This window comes from Drosophila willistoni, assembly GCF_018902025.1.
Source record: "Drosophila willistoni isolate 14030-0811.24 chromosome 2L unlocalized genomic scaffold, UCI_dwil_1.1 Seg72.1, whole genome shotgun sequence".
Taxonomy (NCBI): Eukaryota; Metazoa; Arthropoda; class Insecta; order Diptera; family Drosophilidae; genus Drosophila; species Drosophila willistoni.
In genome coordinates, this window is record NW_025814049.1 from 1,919,227 (window position 1) to 1,936,082 (window position 16,856).

Sequence of the window (16,856 nt, forward strand, 5' to 3'; positions counted from 1 at the left end):
CAAGTCTGTCAAAAGGCATTAAAACAATTTTTTGTCTGGGATTCTTGTTTTTTGGTTTTTAAGTGAAATAAAAAACCGTTTAATTGGCCGCTGTCGTTTGGAGTGAAGTTGGTTTTATTTTGTGTTTTTGGAGGGAAGGGTGTGGGGGGCTACTATTGACCATGGCGGCCAATGATGCTTTACGACTCTTTATATCATGTAATTACAACTTACGAAATGGACGCCATCATCAGAAGAAGCCTATTCGTGAGCTGAAGGAGAGAAGAGGGTGGCATTAAGCAATAATTTGTATTATTTGTACAATGCGGTGGCTGTTACTGTTGCCTTCACCGCCCTCCCCTCCCCTCAACAGCTCCTCCTTCTCCACTTATACCTCATCCTCTATCATATCTGTCTGTGCATTTATTGTTGCCTAATCGGCGACGGCGCCAAGGAGAGACAGAGAGAGCGAGGGAGAGAGATCTACAGCTGTTTTTTCTTCTTCAAACTTTTTTGCGTGTGCCTAAACGAACGATCAAGCAAACGAATGTGTTAAGCAAAAGAAAGAAAGAAAGAGTAGGAAAAAGCAGCTGCGACTGCGCAGCAGCTTGCAAAGCTTCAGCCCCAGACGACGACTCGCCGCTCAGTTCAGCTTTGGCCTGAACATTGGCTTTCAGACTTCTTTGAGACTTTGCTCAAGAAGGTCGTGTTTTTGTAACGCTCTCTTAACGGGAATACACGGTTTTAAAAGCTCCGTCGTCTCCACTACGTGTGATCGAGTTGTATATTTCCTTGCAAAAAGTGCGTATAGCTTTGAGCGTAAGTGTGCGTGTGTGTGTGTGTGCGTACAGGACTTTTTGAGGCCTGCTAAAAACAAATATTTACCCCCTGAACCGCCCCCTTGAAAACAAATGATAATAACAATTGCTTAAATTACATGAGTGAGTGCAATTTTCCACCAATATCTCCGCCCCTCAACTAAATTTCATCTCCTCCCTCTACACAATTCCCTTCCCCGTTTGGTTGTGGCTGACAGTGAAAGTGATTTGATTTTTTTGCAATTGAAGTTGGAGTCAGAGTTGGACTCACAGTTGCGAGTATCTCGGCAATAGCAATGTTAAGCCAGTTTTAAAACTTCGATTCGATCTTGGTTTTTTTCTTATTAATATTATTTCTACAAACAAAACAAAATAAATAACAACGACAACAACCAACAACAACAAAAACAAACGACAACAACCAACAACAACTGCCATTTGTAATTTACGGATTTTTTCACAAAAATACCTTTTTCTTTCATTCCATTTCGTTTTCTCAAAAATAAAAAAATAAAACAGCAACAACATCTACATACATATATTGCAAATTGGATTAATTAACAATATATTTCAACAATTTATATTTCTAAAGGTAAGTGTATAAAAAAAAAGAAAAGATTAACAATAATTTGCATTTGCAAAAATGCATTAAAAAAAGAAAATTTCACATTTAATAAGCATTTTGTTGCCTCTTCTATTTCTCTCTCTCTCACTTGTTGGTGATTAAATCATTGAAATTGCAACATTTTTGTTGGCCAAAGCAAAACACAAACAAACAACAAAAAGTAAATAGTCATTATCTAATAAATCTAACCATATAAACTTTTGTACATATAAGTTTCAACTGATTAACTTGGAGAGGCCTGGAGGGGTCTTTTGCAATTTCTGTTTACGTATAATACTGCAAAAAGTGCGAAAAGTGGAAAAGTTGAGAGTTAGTCAATTGCACAAAATGTGCAAAAAAATAGTAAAAAATTCAGCAAACAATTTGAAAAGATAATATTCCATGAAAAGTAATGAAAAAACAATTAAAAAGCAACAGAAAAATGCCTTAAAGTCTGTAAAGTTTGCACAAAAATAAGTTAAATGTGAAAATAACTTACTGAAAGAGAATTAATAACAAATTTTTCTATGAAATTTTAACTACTAAATGAACGATTGAACGATGATTTTTATTATTTATTGATAAGGCAATATAATTTATGCTTTTAAATATTTTAAATTTAAAAAAAAGAAAGTTTTATAATTCAGTTGAGGTTTATTAAAAAATTTCTAAATACAAACTTCAATGTAGAAAATATGGCAAATTTTTACTAGACTCTTTTACTGGAGTCTTAGTCTAGACTCTTACATATAAATTTTGTCTTTTTAGTTGAAGCAAAGGTTACTTATGGTATACAATTTGTTCTATATACAAAATGTACTTCTATAATCATGAGAAAATTTTCAATTCTACGTCCAAAATATATCTCAAATTTAAATTTGCAAAATTCCCCTACCTGATAAAAAAAATACACATTTTTCACACTTTATTCCCAATTAGCATGGGGAGTCAAATCACGTTTCATATCTCTTAAGATATAATAGATATTTACACTAAAAAACCAACTAGATACCAAAATAAAATATAATCCTTAATCTTCCATAAATGTTATGTCTCGACGTATTGCAACATTTTAAAATAACTTTATAATAACAATCTATTAAAGTTTAAAACGAAGCTAATAAATTGCTAAAACTTATCCCAAATGGAATTTTCTTTTTCGCAATAAAAAAAAATTTGTTAATTGTTGTCCCAATTTCGAAATGTATGTCGGACAATAACGGCGAAGCGCATTTGATTATTCAATTTGTTTAATTATTATATAACAAACAGAAATACATTGGCAGCAGCTAAAGACAATTGTGGAATAATAAATAAGTTTTTGGCCCAACAACCAACAAATAAACAAACTAAAATAAAAAAAATAAAACGAAGACGAAATGCAAAAAAACAAAACCGGAAAATATAAATAAATAAAGTGAAGAAGTGCGTGAAAGAAGGGCACAAACACACACACACACAAAGAGACAGAGAAAGAGACAGAGAGAGTGTGATATATATACAGAAAATGTGAAATGAAACAAAAGTCGGAAACTTAACCTCAATTTGATGTTGACTTGCAGTCACATAAATTATTTGGCAATGTTTTTTTTTTTTATGGCCTCGTCGAAGTATTGTGTTGACTACACAATATCTCTCAATATAGGTGGACATATAGTATGGGTATAGTGTAGATATATATATATGACATGAACTTCATTATCAGCCAAAGGCAACGCCAACATCTTTTTACCTTTTTTATTTTATTTTGTCTTCCCCCATTTTATTTTTTTTTTTTGTTCATTTTTCACTTCATTTTTTTTTTGGGTTTTTTCCCTTTTATTTTGTATTTAGGGTCATTGCATAATGCGGAGAAACTTGTATTGCTCTCAATGCGCTTTGGAGCATGTCATATATATATGTAAGTATATATCCATATATACTCGATATATACAAAAGACTTAAGCCACAAACTTGAGAACTTTCTTTCAAGGGAGAGAGAGAGAGAGACGGCGACTGTGACACAGATTACTTAATTTTTTTTTTAGCCAAAATCCGGTTCAGTTTGGTCTCAAAATGTGATTTAGGCCGAGACCCTTTTTAAATCATGTAATAAACCTCAATATTAAGTAAAGAGGAGATGAGAGAAGAAAGAAACAAAGTGAGAGAGAGAGAAAGAGAAAGAAAAGAAAACAAGTTCCGCCTAAATTGTGACCATGGCCATGGATTTCTTAGCCCAACTGCTCTTTTGTTAGTTTATGTAAATAAGTTTTTGTGCATTTCTTTTTAGGTTTATCATTTCGGTTTTTTTTTTGTTTTTTTCTCTCTGTTTCCTTTTGGCTAACTTATGTAAAGTCCCCCGCCCATCAGTCACCGCCTCTCCACCAACTATCCATCACTCTATATATGTAAATGTTTTCTCAATCGATTATGTCTTTCTTCGTTTTTGTTGCGTCTGCCTTTTTTTTCGTCTTCCTCTTCTTTGGATTGCGTTTGTTAATTGGGTTTGAGCCAAATTGTTGTTGAGGGCGGTTTTAACTACTACTGGGCTTTATGTTAACGACTCTTCGTTGAGAAAGAGCCTAATTTTTGAGAAAACGAATCAAGCTTTTTATTTGAGTTTTTTATTTTTGCATTTCTCCCATTTGCAATGCAAATTAAATTCAGTGATTTTTTTTATTTGGCTAATTTTATGACTTTTACATTGAGGTCTGAGATTTTGTTTCAAACTTTTGATTATTTTAGGGTATAACAATGTGCCATTTTTAAGTTATAGCCATATTTTAATCAGATATAACGAAAATTAAAGACCTATATGGATCTATGTAGGTGTAACTTGTTTTTATTAGGACAAAAGTTGCAAAACTTTTTATTAACCAAGATTGTACTTAATTTGTTTTTTCGAAACATCTTTATTTAATAAGGGAAATACTGGACAAAAGTGACAAATTTATAGGATGAATATCATTGGAGTTTATAACAGGCTATTTAAATATGAGGTTACAAGTTTGGAAACCAGTTTTTGAACAACTGGAAATAACTTGAAAGTTTAAATAGGAAAATATATATAAATATCATGTTTGACTGAGGATAACTAAAAAGTTCATTTAGATAATAATGTTAATGTTAATTTTAATATTAAAATGTACATATTATGTAATTAATGGATAGATCGACTGGATTCTTATAACAACATTTACCATGTTTCTAAATCCTTTTTTATGTCGTTAACTTAGGACAACTAAGAAGTTTAAATGGGTTAAGATTATGCGATCATTGTAGAGATTGACTTGAGTTTTATAACAGCTTTTATAAGCCTTTAAGAAAGAGCCAATCTTTTTAAGCCTTTAATGAAGAACTCTTTTGAGTTCATTTTTGAATTTTTTTAAATTAGATCATAGAATGTAGATCACAGATTAAAGATCATAGAATCTAGAAGAAAAGAAAAGCACTTCCGATTGGGCTTACCCAAGGGTTAATAAGGCCTAAAGAGTTGATAGCTAACTGTCACTCTCTATAAAGATCGTTTGCAGAAACTGTACCAGAAAGGCATTATAAAATGGATCCAATGGAGCCGGTTAACATCCCTTCTGCCTAAAAGCCTACTTTGTTTACTCAGAATTTCATTGACATGGGTTGAGAGGAAGAAATGATTTGCCACATTGGCGCCCTGGTTCAATATGTGGCCCGCCTCTACGTTCGATGATTGGCTATAAATAACTAGTAACAATCTCTATTGCCATAAAAATTTATTAAGCTTATCTAATATGAGTTTGTGTGCTGTGTGAGCTGGAGCTGAAAATTTCAACCCACCAAAAAAAAAAAATGTTTATGAATATTGCCGCTAATTGCATAATCATTATTATCATCGTCATCATCATCACGATGATGATGATAATCATTGATCATCATTATTCTCTTGATGATGATTTGCATGCAATGCTTATGTTATATAGCGGGCCACTTCTTAATACTCAAATCAGTTGCTCATGTTGTTGTTGCTGTTGCTGCTGTTGCTGCCGGTGTTGACTTAACACATTCGTAACAATTGCGCAGGTTGGCTCGTGTATTGAATATTAATTAACACTCTCCACTTCACGTCACCGTGTTGTGGTTGTTGTTGTTGCTGTTGTCGATTCGGCAATCTATTGATTATGTGGTCAGACCAAAAAGCTTGGACATCCACGCATCAGCAGCAACAATCGCAGTGCCTTTACAACAACATTTTCGGCACTTACCTTACCCAATGGCATTTTTTTTGTGGCTTTTCATTAGGTGTTGCGTTTGTCTGTTATGTTTTGTTTGTTTATTTGTTGGTTTGTCGATTTGACAAAATGTGCCAATGGCATGACACCAATTTTCATTTTCGCCAACAGTTGAAACAGCTGTTTGACCCACTTGAGCCCCCCTCCGATTTCAAATGGGAAAGTCAAATGGTTTAACCTTTAAATGTTTGGTTAAACTTTGATTCGATGATGGCTTAAGTAAACAATTTTATTGCAATTGCAATTGCTAAAGCCAATTTGTATAAGTGAGCAGAAAGCCAAGCTGATTACTTGTGGGAGTGGCCATGATTTTATTCCCTCTTTTTTTCGAATTGGTAGCAATTTTCTTGTCAACGAAACGACGCTTTGTTTAAACTTTAAAACAAACATGGGACAAAACTATAATAAAGAACTTAAAACTATTGAGTTAATGTAATTAAAACTAAACTTTTTAAAAATTACACAAAAGAAAAAGTTATATTTTAAGTCAAATATATACATGCTAAAATAAATAGTTATAAATTGAAGACAAAATTAAAGATGTGCTCTTAAAGTTTTGTGCTCTTATGAAAAAGACTTAAAGTAGTTGACATACTTTTGAAAGTGTTCAAGAATTTGAATATTAGCATAGAGTTCCTTTTTGAAAATTGCTTAATATATTGATATTCAGATTGTCTGATTGGAGGCATTAATGTCATAGGCATTGGGAAATGCTCTCATTCGGGAGCACAGATTTTTTGAGAAATATGCAAATAAACTTTAACAACATTTACTTTAGACTAAATGAACTACAACATAAATATCACATAAAGATAATTTCCAAATCAACTTGAAAAACTTGAAAGAGACGACATTTTCTTGCACTATAAACTCGTATGTTGCAAAAAAAAACAGTCAATAACCAAAAAACCAGTTGAAAATTCATTTAAAAGCAACACCCAATATGAGATTAAGGAATTTTCCTTAGCCAAAAAAACAGTTTTTTTTTAGTATTTCGGATTTATAAAACGGATTTCGCCATTTGCTTGGCAGGCTAATCTAATATAGCGAGATTAGGAAATTTGCTATGCTTTCTGATGGTTGAGCTAAAAATTTGAAATAATTGATTTTATAAATGAAGCTCGGATATGGTTAAAAAAACCAAGAAACAAAGAGATAATCAGAGTTTTGCAAATGGTTTTTTGGTTTTCTTTGGCTGCCATTTTGTATGTGTATGTGTAATTTATGCGAAAAGTCTCTGCCCCTCTATAATTTAAGCATTTTCCCCCAATTTAACAAAATGTGCATGAAAATTTCCTCGAGCATTTCCACACAGACAGAGAAAACTTGTCACAAATTTATTTTTATAAGCATCTTGAGAGACAAGCCAGTAAGTTGGTTTGAGTTTTATAGCCATTGTTGTCATTTTGGGGCGAATTAAAGACACAAAAACACAAAAGCCACAAAAAGAGAGGAGAGAATCTATAGTGGCTAGAGGCATGGCCCCTAGTATATGACATTTGTATATGACAGCGAAAATGTTATGGTCACATGCGGCGTATACGTAATGAGGAGTAAGTGCATCAACGAGCTGCTGCTGCTGCGGTTGCGCATTTAAAATGCATTTATCTCAATTACGAGCAGGCAACGAGAAACAAAATCGAAAAACGAAAAAACGCAAAACGCTTGTTTTACAACCAAAATGAAAACCGAAAAAACGAATCAGCCAAACGACGCATTGTTTGCAGCTAAAAACAAAAAGAGATGGAGAGAAACAAAATAAAGAAAAACTTTCACTGGCAAGAGCAAAACTAAAACAAAAGTGCAGAAGCAGATGCAGATATAAATGTAGATTGAGAGAAGGAAGAGAAGGAGGAAACTCCAAACAAATCACGTAGAAGACGGGGGAGGTGATTTCAACTTAGCTATACAAAATAATAACACAAAAAGAAACTATTATCTAAAGAGATTAAACGACTATAAAATACTCTACTTGTGCCACCAAGGGGGCAACCAATTTTAGTTGATATTTAAAATTTTAATCACCTTTCAAAGAAGTAGGAAATTTGAACAGCCAATCGAATAAAGGAATGAATAAAGTAAGAGAGGGCATTCATAAGTCCACCCAGGACATATTGGCAGTATCTACAAACGGTTAAAGCCCTTCAAAAGCAATGGGAATATACCTCACAAACCTTTTGCTTACAGGGTATATTAAAAAAGCCAAAAAAGTGCCAAGCTTATTGTTAATTAAAACAAATAAACTGGTAGGCCAACAATAAATTATGCATGGGCCGACAGCAAAGAAGAAAATAAAGAAAAGAAAAGAAGATGCAGATGAAGATGGAGAGATGAAGAGAAAAAAGAAGTGTGAAATGGAAAAGCATTAAAGAGCTGCTGATGATGATCAAGGGGGAGAAAAAGAAAGAAAAGTAAAAAAGAAGCCAAGCAAGTTTCCGGCGTCCTTCATTCAAGGCCGTTCGCTCATATCAATTTCGTTTCATATGGTTTCGTTTTTGGTAATGGAACAATAGTTTGGTTGCTTTTGTTTATATAACCTGAGAGTGCCATCAATTGAATCTTTTTGCATCTGTTGCATCATTGAGAGACTCTCTCTCTCTCTATCTCTCTTTCATGTTGTCAATCATCAGCGCATCTAACATGCCACAACGACAGGTGACAAAAACCAGTTGAAGAGTCGCCAAATTTCGTAACTAAAGTAAAATCTAAAAGCATACAACCACAAAAAAAAAAGTTGACTGTTTTTTTTCTTTTTTTGCAAAATGTGTTAACTATTATACAATAGATTGTTGTTGTTGTTGTTGCTGTTGATGCTGAGATTGCGATTATTGCTTCTTCTTCTTTTTTTCAAGGAAGTCACGTTTCATTGGCATGATCTTCCTGGTTTATGACTCTCACTCTCGATACTCAATGGCAGATACTCGATCCTTGGCAACAAAAATCAAGTTCAAAATGTCAAGTTTGCGGCTCCAAGCAATACCAAACAAAGAGACGCCCGCACAAACAGAGGAAGCCACAGTAGCAGCATCAAAAGCAACAGCAACAGCAACAACAACGGCAACAACATGAGCAACACCAGCAACATTTTAAACTCGCCAGCAGCTGGTCGCTTGGTTGCTGAACTCAAAATGAAAGTGAAAATACGCAAGCGGCCAACTGCAACGCAAAAATAAAACAGAAAGGAAGAAAGAAAAAGAGAGAAAGAGAAAAAAATACAAAATACATTGGTAAACTCTTACTTTCAAAGCAATTGTTGGTGTTGTGACTGTTGCTGATGTTGCTGATAGACTCTGTTTCGTTGGCAACAACATAGAAGAACTTCAAACAACAGTTAGTTACCATGTTCAAAAAAATGCTCGTGTTTCTTGGAATCATTTAGTTTCTTTAGATTTTCAATTTTAGTATTGTAGTTTAGAATCAACTAATTATAGAGTAACAACCATCCAGGTCAACACCATAGATTAGCCGATCCAGCTTTATGTTTCAGAGCTTGCATAAGGTATAGTTTTACCTTAAACCTACAAAATTGAAGGCGAAAAAGATAGAAATCTTTAGAATGCTTGACTCATTTTATAAAAAATGTTAGGTGACCCTTGACACAGGCGGACTTAGTTGATCGACCATTCAATTTTTGGTTGTTTAGATGAAGAATCCCTTAAAAAAGCTAATTCGTTTAGAATATGCAACATTTTGTTTCTAACTGAGCTCATGGTTTATTTTAAGTCTTAGGAATATTCCAAGTATTTTGATAACACACAAAACCAAAATTATCTCAAATGTAGATATCAATTTACAGAAGAATCTAAATTAAATACCTTTTTCGAATTTCAAAAGGTTAACAAAAACTGCTTATACCAAGGATGACACACAAAAATCATCATGGTCCGTCGGGGTCACCAAAGCACTATTGAGCAGTCATTGCGTCGGGGTCACCAAAATACTATTTAGCAGTAATTGCGTCGGGGTCACCAAAATACTATTTAGCAGCCATTACGTTGGGGGTCACAAAAATGTTGTAAAGTAGTCATCAAAATGTCACCAAAAGTGTTTAGATTCATTATCCTTAAAGCGTTCCAAACCCTTTTTATAATTACGTGCCACATGACCAAGGCAACAAATAAACCCTGTCATTAAGATTACAGGGTATTTTGTATGTGCTTGCCTTTATTTTTATTGCATCCATTTCATTTCCTTCTATCGTAAAAGCAGAAAAAATTAAAAGAAAAAATTGTGTGCAGAAAAAAAGTGAAATAAAAAGACAAAATAAAAACTATTGCCGATGGCAGTCAAGGTTTTTCCAGTTTCGCCAGAGGAACTGGTTTACCACTCTCACAGTATTGAAAGGAAAAAAGAAACAAGAGGAAACGCCTGATGCCAAAAATTAAACTTTAAGTTTTAATGATTTTTGCAATTTAAATGATTGTTTAAGTAGATTTAACGAATTTATCAAATCTGCGCCCACTAATCATTAAAAATCAATAAAAACAAAAATAAATAAATCAAAAGGCCGTTAAGGCTAAATCGTTTACATCTCTTTCTCATTGCCTATTTTCTCTGTATCGTTTTGCAGGCTGCAATTAAGGAAGTAATTTGTGTTACCCGCTCCTCGGCCATCGTCATGTTGCATGAAACCACATGAAGAAATCGCTGTTAAAGCGTTGTTGCTGTTGCTGTTGCCGTTGCTGCTGCTGCCGCTGCTGATGTTGTTGTTGTCACTAGCAATTGCCATAATTGCCCAAGGAGTCCAATAACCGCACTGAGCCATACCCCCACCAAAATCAACCCATATCCTCAACTCCCTCTTCGCACCAAAGCCAAACGAAACTTGCTACACGAGCGAGCTATCGGCGGCAGGCACAACAAATCCAGAAAAATATTGTAAAAAAAAGGAAAAAAATCAACTCGAGCAATCGCTTGAGATCGGCTGAGCGCCGGAAAATCCCAAAAAATAACAACCACATCAATTGGAGCCTAAGATCAATGAACGCGGCACGCAGCTGCACTGAGGCGTAAACTGAAGAGATATAGAGAAGAGGAGAAGAAAAAAAAAAAACAAGGCAAGGCATTTGATTTTTGGGCGTCTCACATTCAAGTTCAAGTTGCCGAGGTGGAGAAGAAAGACAGAGAGCGAGAGGAAGAGAAGCAGGAAGTCCATTTTGATTTTGAAAACCAAAAGAAGTCATTAACATCTCCTGCTGCTGCATTGCTCTTAATCATAGCTCAATGTAAAATGTTAGTGACCACCACCAATCGACGATGGAGTCATCAAATGCTCACACTGAATCTCTTAACCATCACCTTGCTTGTAATCGTGACTAGGGTCCATTCACACACATCTACAACTGCTTCGACAGCTGCCCTGCTCACAGGACATCAATTGATGCCCTGGCAGTTGGTTGCCACATCATCACCTAGCCCTCAGTATACAGCACGCAATTTGTATGCTCCATTTGAAAGCTTCAGCCAACAGGATGACATCAGTTTTAAGGATGTACGTCAACGAGATGATGGCACCATAGTGCAATCCTTTGGTTCCTATCGCACAGCTCGCCAATCTCCGTTGGCGGCCACAGCTCAACGTCGCTCCGATGCCCCAGCAGTGGAAATAATACCAGCACCATCGGTTGAATTGCCGCATGCCGAATTGATAACCATACCAAAGCAATTGGTGCCCTCCAAACCGGAGAATGTGAGCCGTCAGGGTAGGCAACGCAATTATATGTATATCCCCTTGATAAATGGCGGCGAAGCGAATCCAAATGGCGATGCTTTACTCCAATTGCGTCCAAGTAGAAATGCCACATTATCATCTCTGGGACCACCAGCCGATGGTGTGGCAGCTGTGGCCGAAGAATTCGGCTCCGAGTTGGTTAACTCTGGGCTAGGAGGCGAACGCACCGAGCGTAGTGATCTGTTGGCTTCGGCCACTTCTACTTCCACAGATCTGCTGGAGCCAGAGAATACCAGTCGGAGGGTGGGCTTTCAATTTCCCAGTTATAGCTTGAAGCCAGCCACGCCTTTCCATCCGCAATCATATCGTGAGGACAATCCCATTTTTGGTGAAGATTTGGGACAAACTTTCACCACCAGCGATGATGGTGACAATCATGAAACACGTCACACGCGGCAACTCTATTTTGATTCGGATGTGTCACCGCCCACATCAAGTTTTGAATTTCCTGGCCTATCCTCCAATACCAAGCCTCACCCATTAGCCAAACTCTATCGCGATGAGGTAACCAAATTCGGAGATATCAATGGACCCATCACGGCATTGCCCCAGCAGAGACCGCAAAGAGGTTTCTATTTTGGCGACACAGAGTTTCGTACGGGTCCCCCACCGCCTCCTCGCCAGTTTGGTCCACAAAAGAACTTCCAGGAATATGTGGGACCAAGCGAATATCAGGGATCACGCAAGAGTCGCTATTATCCCTACAAATCGTCCAGAAGTCCACGAGTTGTTTTCCCCAGCAATGATAATATTGGCACTACAGGACCCAGTGGTTCTGGCACAGTTACAGGACCCTCTGGCACTGGCGTCTACTTTAGCGATAATCTAGCCTTTAGGTGAGTACAGAAAGCGGACAAATCTTCTAGTGAAATCATCTAACATCTTTAATCTTCAATAGGGATCAAAACTTTGGCATCAATGAACTGGCTGCTGTGCAGGATGTGCGCAATGATTATAGTCTACAGGATTTGGATAGTGCCTCAGAGGCCACCAGTAGTCCACAATCGGCAAGCACATTTAAGGAGAAAGGTAAGGTATTAGCTAGACAGATGGCTAAATGATTTATTTAGGTAATGTAGTTTATAAGTTTTCCTTTATAAAATGTTTTTGTTTCTGCTGCTGCTGCTGCTGTTGCTTGCAATATTACACCTTAAAATCCCACATAATCTACACAAGAACTTTCCCACTCTACATATATATACTGTACAAAATATACAAATATACCCAATATTCCGACAGTCGACATCACCACGGACATGGAGTGCCAGCATCGTGGCGGTACTTGCGAATTCTTTTTAGGCTGCTGGCTTAGCGGTGGCCTAATACAAGGCACTTGCAATGGATTATTACGCGGCTGTTGTCATCGCACAGCAAAATCAGCGAATTTACGTAGCTCGGATCAAACGGGTCAAACCTTAATCGATTTGACTGATTTGCCGCAAAAGAATTTTGGACCAGTTAACAATGAACCTAGTGAGTGCCATGTCCATAGAGAGCACGTCCAAAAGCACCAACAGAAAAAAAAAATACTAAAACAAAAAGTCGCTGAAAAAAAACCAAAAAAAATTTGCATGCCTCTCTAACCACTTGGGTTAATATCTCTCGTTCGTAGTTCGTTATGTTTTTTGTTGTAGTTGTGTGCACACTTTGTTAACGTATTTGTTTATATATATATTTTATTTTTTGCTTTAATTAAGCCTGCAATTGTCTTATTTAATTACTAACAAAAGAGGCGCCAAGTGAAATGAAATGAAATGTAATGTAAAAGCCAGAAATTAATTGCCAAGCATGCTTATGTTAATTACCACAGCACGCTAATGATAATTAAGCCACATTACACATTACTCTTAACGGCATGCTGGAAGCTCCATGTCCGAGACCGACACCGAAAAAAAAAAACCAAACGACTGACCACTAGAAAGTTGAATAAGAACTCTCCCTCACCCAGTGCGGCAGTGGCAAGACTTCAAGACTCTCTGCATGCCATTTCCTATCTCTATTTCTTTATTGCCTGCTTTACTTTCTACTAATCCTTCTGTTGCATTAATTTTGTGTTCTGTCTTCTTACTTAATTTAAATATGATTGATTGAACTTTCCAGGCTGCGGCATTTCATTGGCCAAACAGACCGCCCAGCGACGTATTGTGGGCGGAGATGATGCTGGCTTTGGTTCATTTCCTTGGCAGGCGTATATACGCATTGGATCTTCTAGGTAAGGTTAACTTGTCAGAGAGTTCTCCCATTGTTGACTGATTTGCACGTCGGGGTCACCAAAACAATATTGTTTCATTTCATTATTTCCTTTGTCGTTTCAGATGTGGCGGCTCTTTGATTTCACGTCGTCATGTGGTCACCGCTGGACATTGCGTTGCTCGCGCCACACCACGTCAAGTTCATGTCACCCTGGGAGATTATGTAATCAATTCGGCCGTGGAACCTCTACCCGCCTATACATTTGGAGTGCGACGCATCGATGTGCATCCATACTTTAAATTTACTCCCCAGGCCGATAGATTTGATGTGTCTGTTTTGACGCTCGAGAGGACAGTGCATTTCATGCCCCACATAGGTTAGTCTCGCCTAGCCTATTCACTTGGCCTCCATAGTTTCAATTAAAATCTCTTTACAATTAGCACCAATTTGCCTGCCCGAAAAGAATGAAGACTTTTTGGGTAAATTTGGTTGGGCTGCCGGTTGGGGTGCCTTGAATCCAGGCTCACGGCTTAGGCCCAAGACCCTGCAGGCTGTAGATGTGCCGGTGATTGAGAATCGTATTTGCGAACGTTGGCATCGTCAGAATGGCATCAATGTGGTCATCTATCAGGAGATGCTGTGTGCTGGCTATCGAAATGGTGGCAAAGATTCCTGTCAAGGTGACTCTGGTGGTCCTCTGATGCACGAGAAGAATGGCCGCTGGTATTTGATTGGTGAGTAATGCAATGAAGAATCCAAAAATTATGTAATCAACTCATTTACTTATTCCATTTTCTAGGTGTTGTCTCTGCCGGCTATTCGTGCGCCTCACGTGGCCAGCCTGGCATCTATCATAGTGTTAGTAAAACTGTCGATTGGGTATCCTATGTGGTGGGCCTCACAATGAATATCTAAAGATCCATCGATCCAGCTCCAATTGCAGCTAGAGTTGCGATATTTAATTTATAGATTCATCGACTAATCGCACCTGCCTGCTAAGTGGGCTCACCTGCCACTCTATCCTCTTTACTTCCCCTCTCGTCTTTCGTCTAAACGTTTTGTACATATATATAAATCCGTTTCTTCATTTACTCTTTTTATTTTCTTCATCAATTTGTATCTGATTATTTATATATACGATGTAACTTGCTTTTTTCGGCATTAAAATTAAGCGCAGTACAATTTACTTATTGTAGTAATTAAATTAAACTTAATTTACTTAGTCATATATGCGCTGTTATGTAATTTTAAATGAAACCTATTTATGAACTAACTTTTTGCGTGTCGCGTGTAAATAAATTATGTAAATGTTGGTAAATATATCGCATATAGTATATAATATAACATATTTTTGTCATATATAAACAACATATTGGCAGTGGTGCAGTTCAGTTCGGTACTATATATATTTATGGATTAAGAGGTAGCCCATAAGCCCTATAAGCGGCAGCTGCCCAAGCCGCATGCTCGGGATCTTGATAATATAGACCAGGGGCAGAGACATCACGATATTTTGTTAACTGCTCCATTACACGGAATAGAGTAAAGACCTCATGATAAATTTTGTAGAAAATTACTACAAAAAGGAAAAAGTAAATAAAAGGACTTTACGGGGTAGAAGAATTATCAAACTCTTACCCAAAACAAGAGCGAATACCAGCAGGCACATTAGAAAACTAGATAAATCTATAAATAGGCCAACAGTGGCATAGAAAACGCCTAGATATAGGCCAAAGCCAAAGACAACGCCATGGAAAATAAGCCAAGGATATAGCAGCCAGCTGGTATCCTGTAGAAGCTTGATTAATAGATTTTAATTGGTATTTACCTTAAAAACTTACACGTGCCACTCCTATAAGCAGCAAAAGGCTAACGCCAGTGTTGATCAATGACATACCATAAGCCATAGTACTAAAGATGGCCAACACTGTAAAGCGACAAGAATTAACTCACAAAAGTTTCAAGTCAAAACACAATCACAATCAACTCACAATTTGACAGCAATTGTTGCTCCTCGGCGACGAGCCTTGTATGTAGCCATTGCTTGATTGCACCATCGATATCCAGCTGCAGGTGCATGGTCAACATGGAACTGCATAGCACGACGGCTGAAAAAATGACGCCCAGCCAGCCCAGTATGATGACATTATATTTCAGATTCTGACATTGGACATAAGTGATGCAGTTGCTCATGTTATTGTTGTTGTTGTTGTTGCTCATTTGGCGGCGTTTCTTGTGATGATTCTTGATGGCTGCAGCAAGTGCAGCCGCTTTTTCTAAAGATGACGATGATTTGCCAGGCTCACAATCAGTGGATGCCATTTTTGGAGCTCGTTTCGTTGTTTTCGGTTTTTTCTGGTTTTTTTTGGGAGGGTTTTTTTTGTTTCTGTTGTTGTTCTGTTTAGTGTGAATGGATGAATTGTATTGAAAATGAACTGTTGAAATTTATAAAGAAAACTTTTCTAGCTAACTAAAGGCCTACTGAAAATCAAATATTTCATATGCTAATCCCCTTCTCTCTCTATCTCCTGTCGTGTGTGTGTATGTGTGTGCGTGTGAGAGAATTATAGTTTTAGAAAGTTACATAAAAATGGAATGGTATGACCTGCATTTTGTCTTTTTTTTCTTCTCTCATGTTCTTCTTGTTCTTGCTCCCATTCCAGTCGTTCTTGTTGCGACGTCGCATAAAATAATTATAAGAGCATAGAAGTTGGCAAACATTTCCTGCACACCATCATTTCGTAATAATTAGTAAAAGATAAAGATGAGCAACAGCAGCCGGAGCAACAACAAACGAGAACAACAGCAACAGCAACAACCTGTTGAGGTAGAGAAGAAGTTTTTGTGGCAAGGTGCTTCTTCGCCTTCTTCTGCATGACTAGCGCCCAGTTTCAGTTTGGCCATCAGCGCGTGCGGTTCGGTTCTTAATCTTAACGCTCTATCTCTCTCTTGCACCCACTCTCTCTATCCGTCTCTTTCACAATGGTCTATCGAGGCCATTCATACATCTTTGACATAGTTTTCATACATTTGTGTATTATATAAAAATCAATTAGTTAAATGTGTTAACCCATTTCCCACCTCAATTGAAAAGCTGTAACTCAGCTGGAGAGTGACTCATTCGTCAAGTAAAAGTGGAGCATCAAAATAAACAAAAAAAGAGACAATACCACAAACAAAATAAATAAATAAGAATCACCCATATTTTTGTATGCTAAATAAAGTGAAACGACTATGAGTTACGCTATAACACATATTAATAAGAATCATCAGCAAAATATTTCAAC

The 16,856-nt window shown here is 36.8% G+C and overlaps 2 protein-coding genes across 3 annotated transcripts; one reads left to right on the forward strand and one right to left on the reverse strand.

Moving 5' to 3' along the window:
- Positions 1-1,331: 1,331 nt before the first annotated feature.
- On the forward strand, positions 1,332-14,743 carry LOC6646261. 2 transcript variants are annotated; one of them, XM_047010417.1, is made up of 8 exons: positions 1,332-1,389; positions 10,216-12,212; positions 12,275-12,405; positions 12,616-12,849; positions 13,477-13,588; positions 13,692-13,945; positions 14,010-14,303; positions 14,369-14,743. In XM_047010417.1, the coding sequence occupies exons 2-8, from the start codon at positions 10,876-10,878 to the stop codon at positions 14,482-14,484; spliced, it is 2,478 nt and encodes an 825-aa protein (XP_046866373.1). In that variant the 5' UTR covers positions 1,332-1,389; positions 10,216-10,875; the 3' UTR covers positions 14,485-14,743. The 2 variants fall into 2 exon arrangements, with proteins under 2 accessions (XP_046866373.1, XP_023033673.2); XM_023177905.2 differs by lacking the exon at positions 12,616-12,849 and having other exon boundaries at positions 1,334-1,389.
- Positions 14,744-14,783: 40 nt separating this feature from the next.
- Positions 14,784-16,008, reverse strand: LOC6646260. The gene is made up of 4 exons (XM_002068801.4): positions 15,561-16,008; positions 15,411-15,496; positions 15,208-15,358; positions 14,784-15,145 (listed from the first exon to the last, which is right to left on the reverse strand). Exons 1-4 carry the CDS (start codon positions 15,889-15,891, stop codon positions 14,979-14,981), a joined length of 735 nt encoding a protein of 244 aa, XP_002068837.1. The 5' UTR covers positions 15,892-16,008; the 3' UTR covers positions 14,784-14,978.
- Positions 16,009-16,856: the final 848 nt, after the last annotated feature.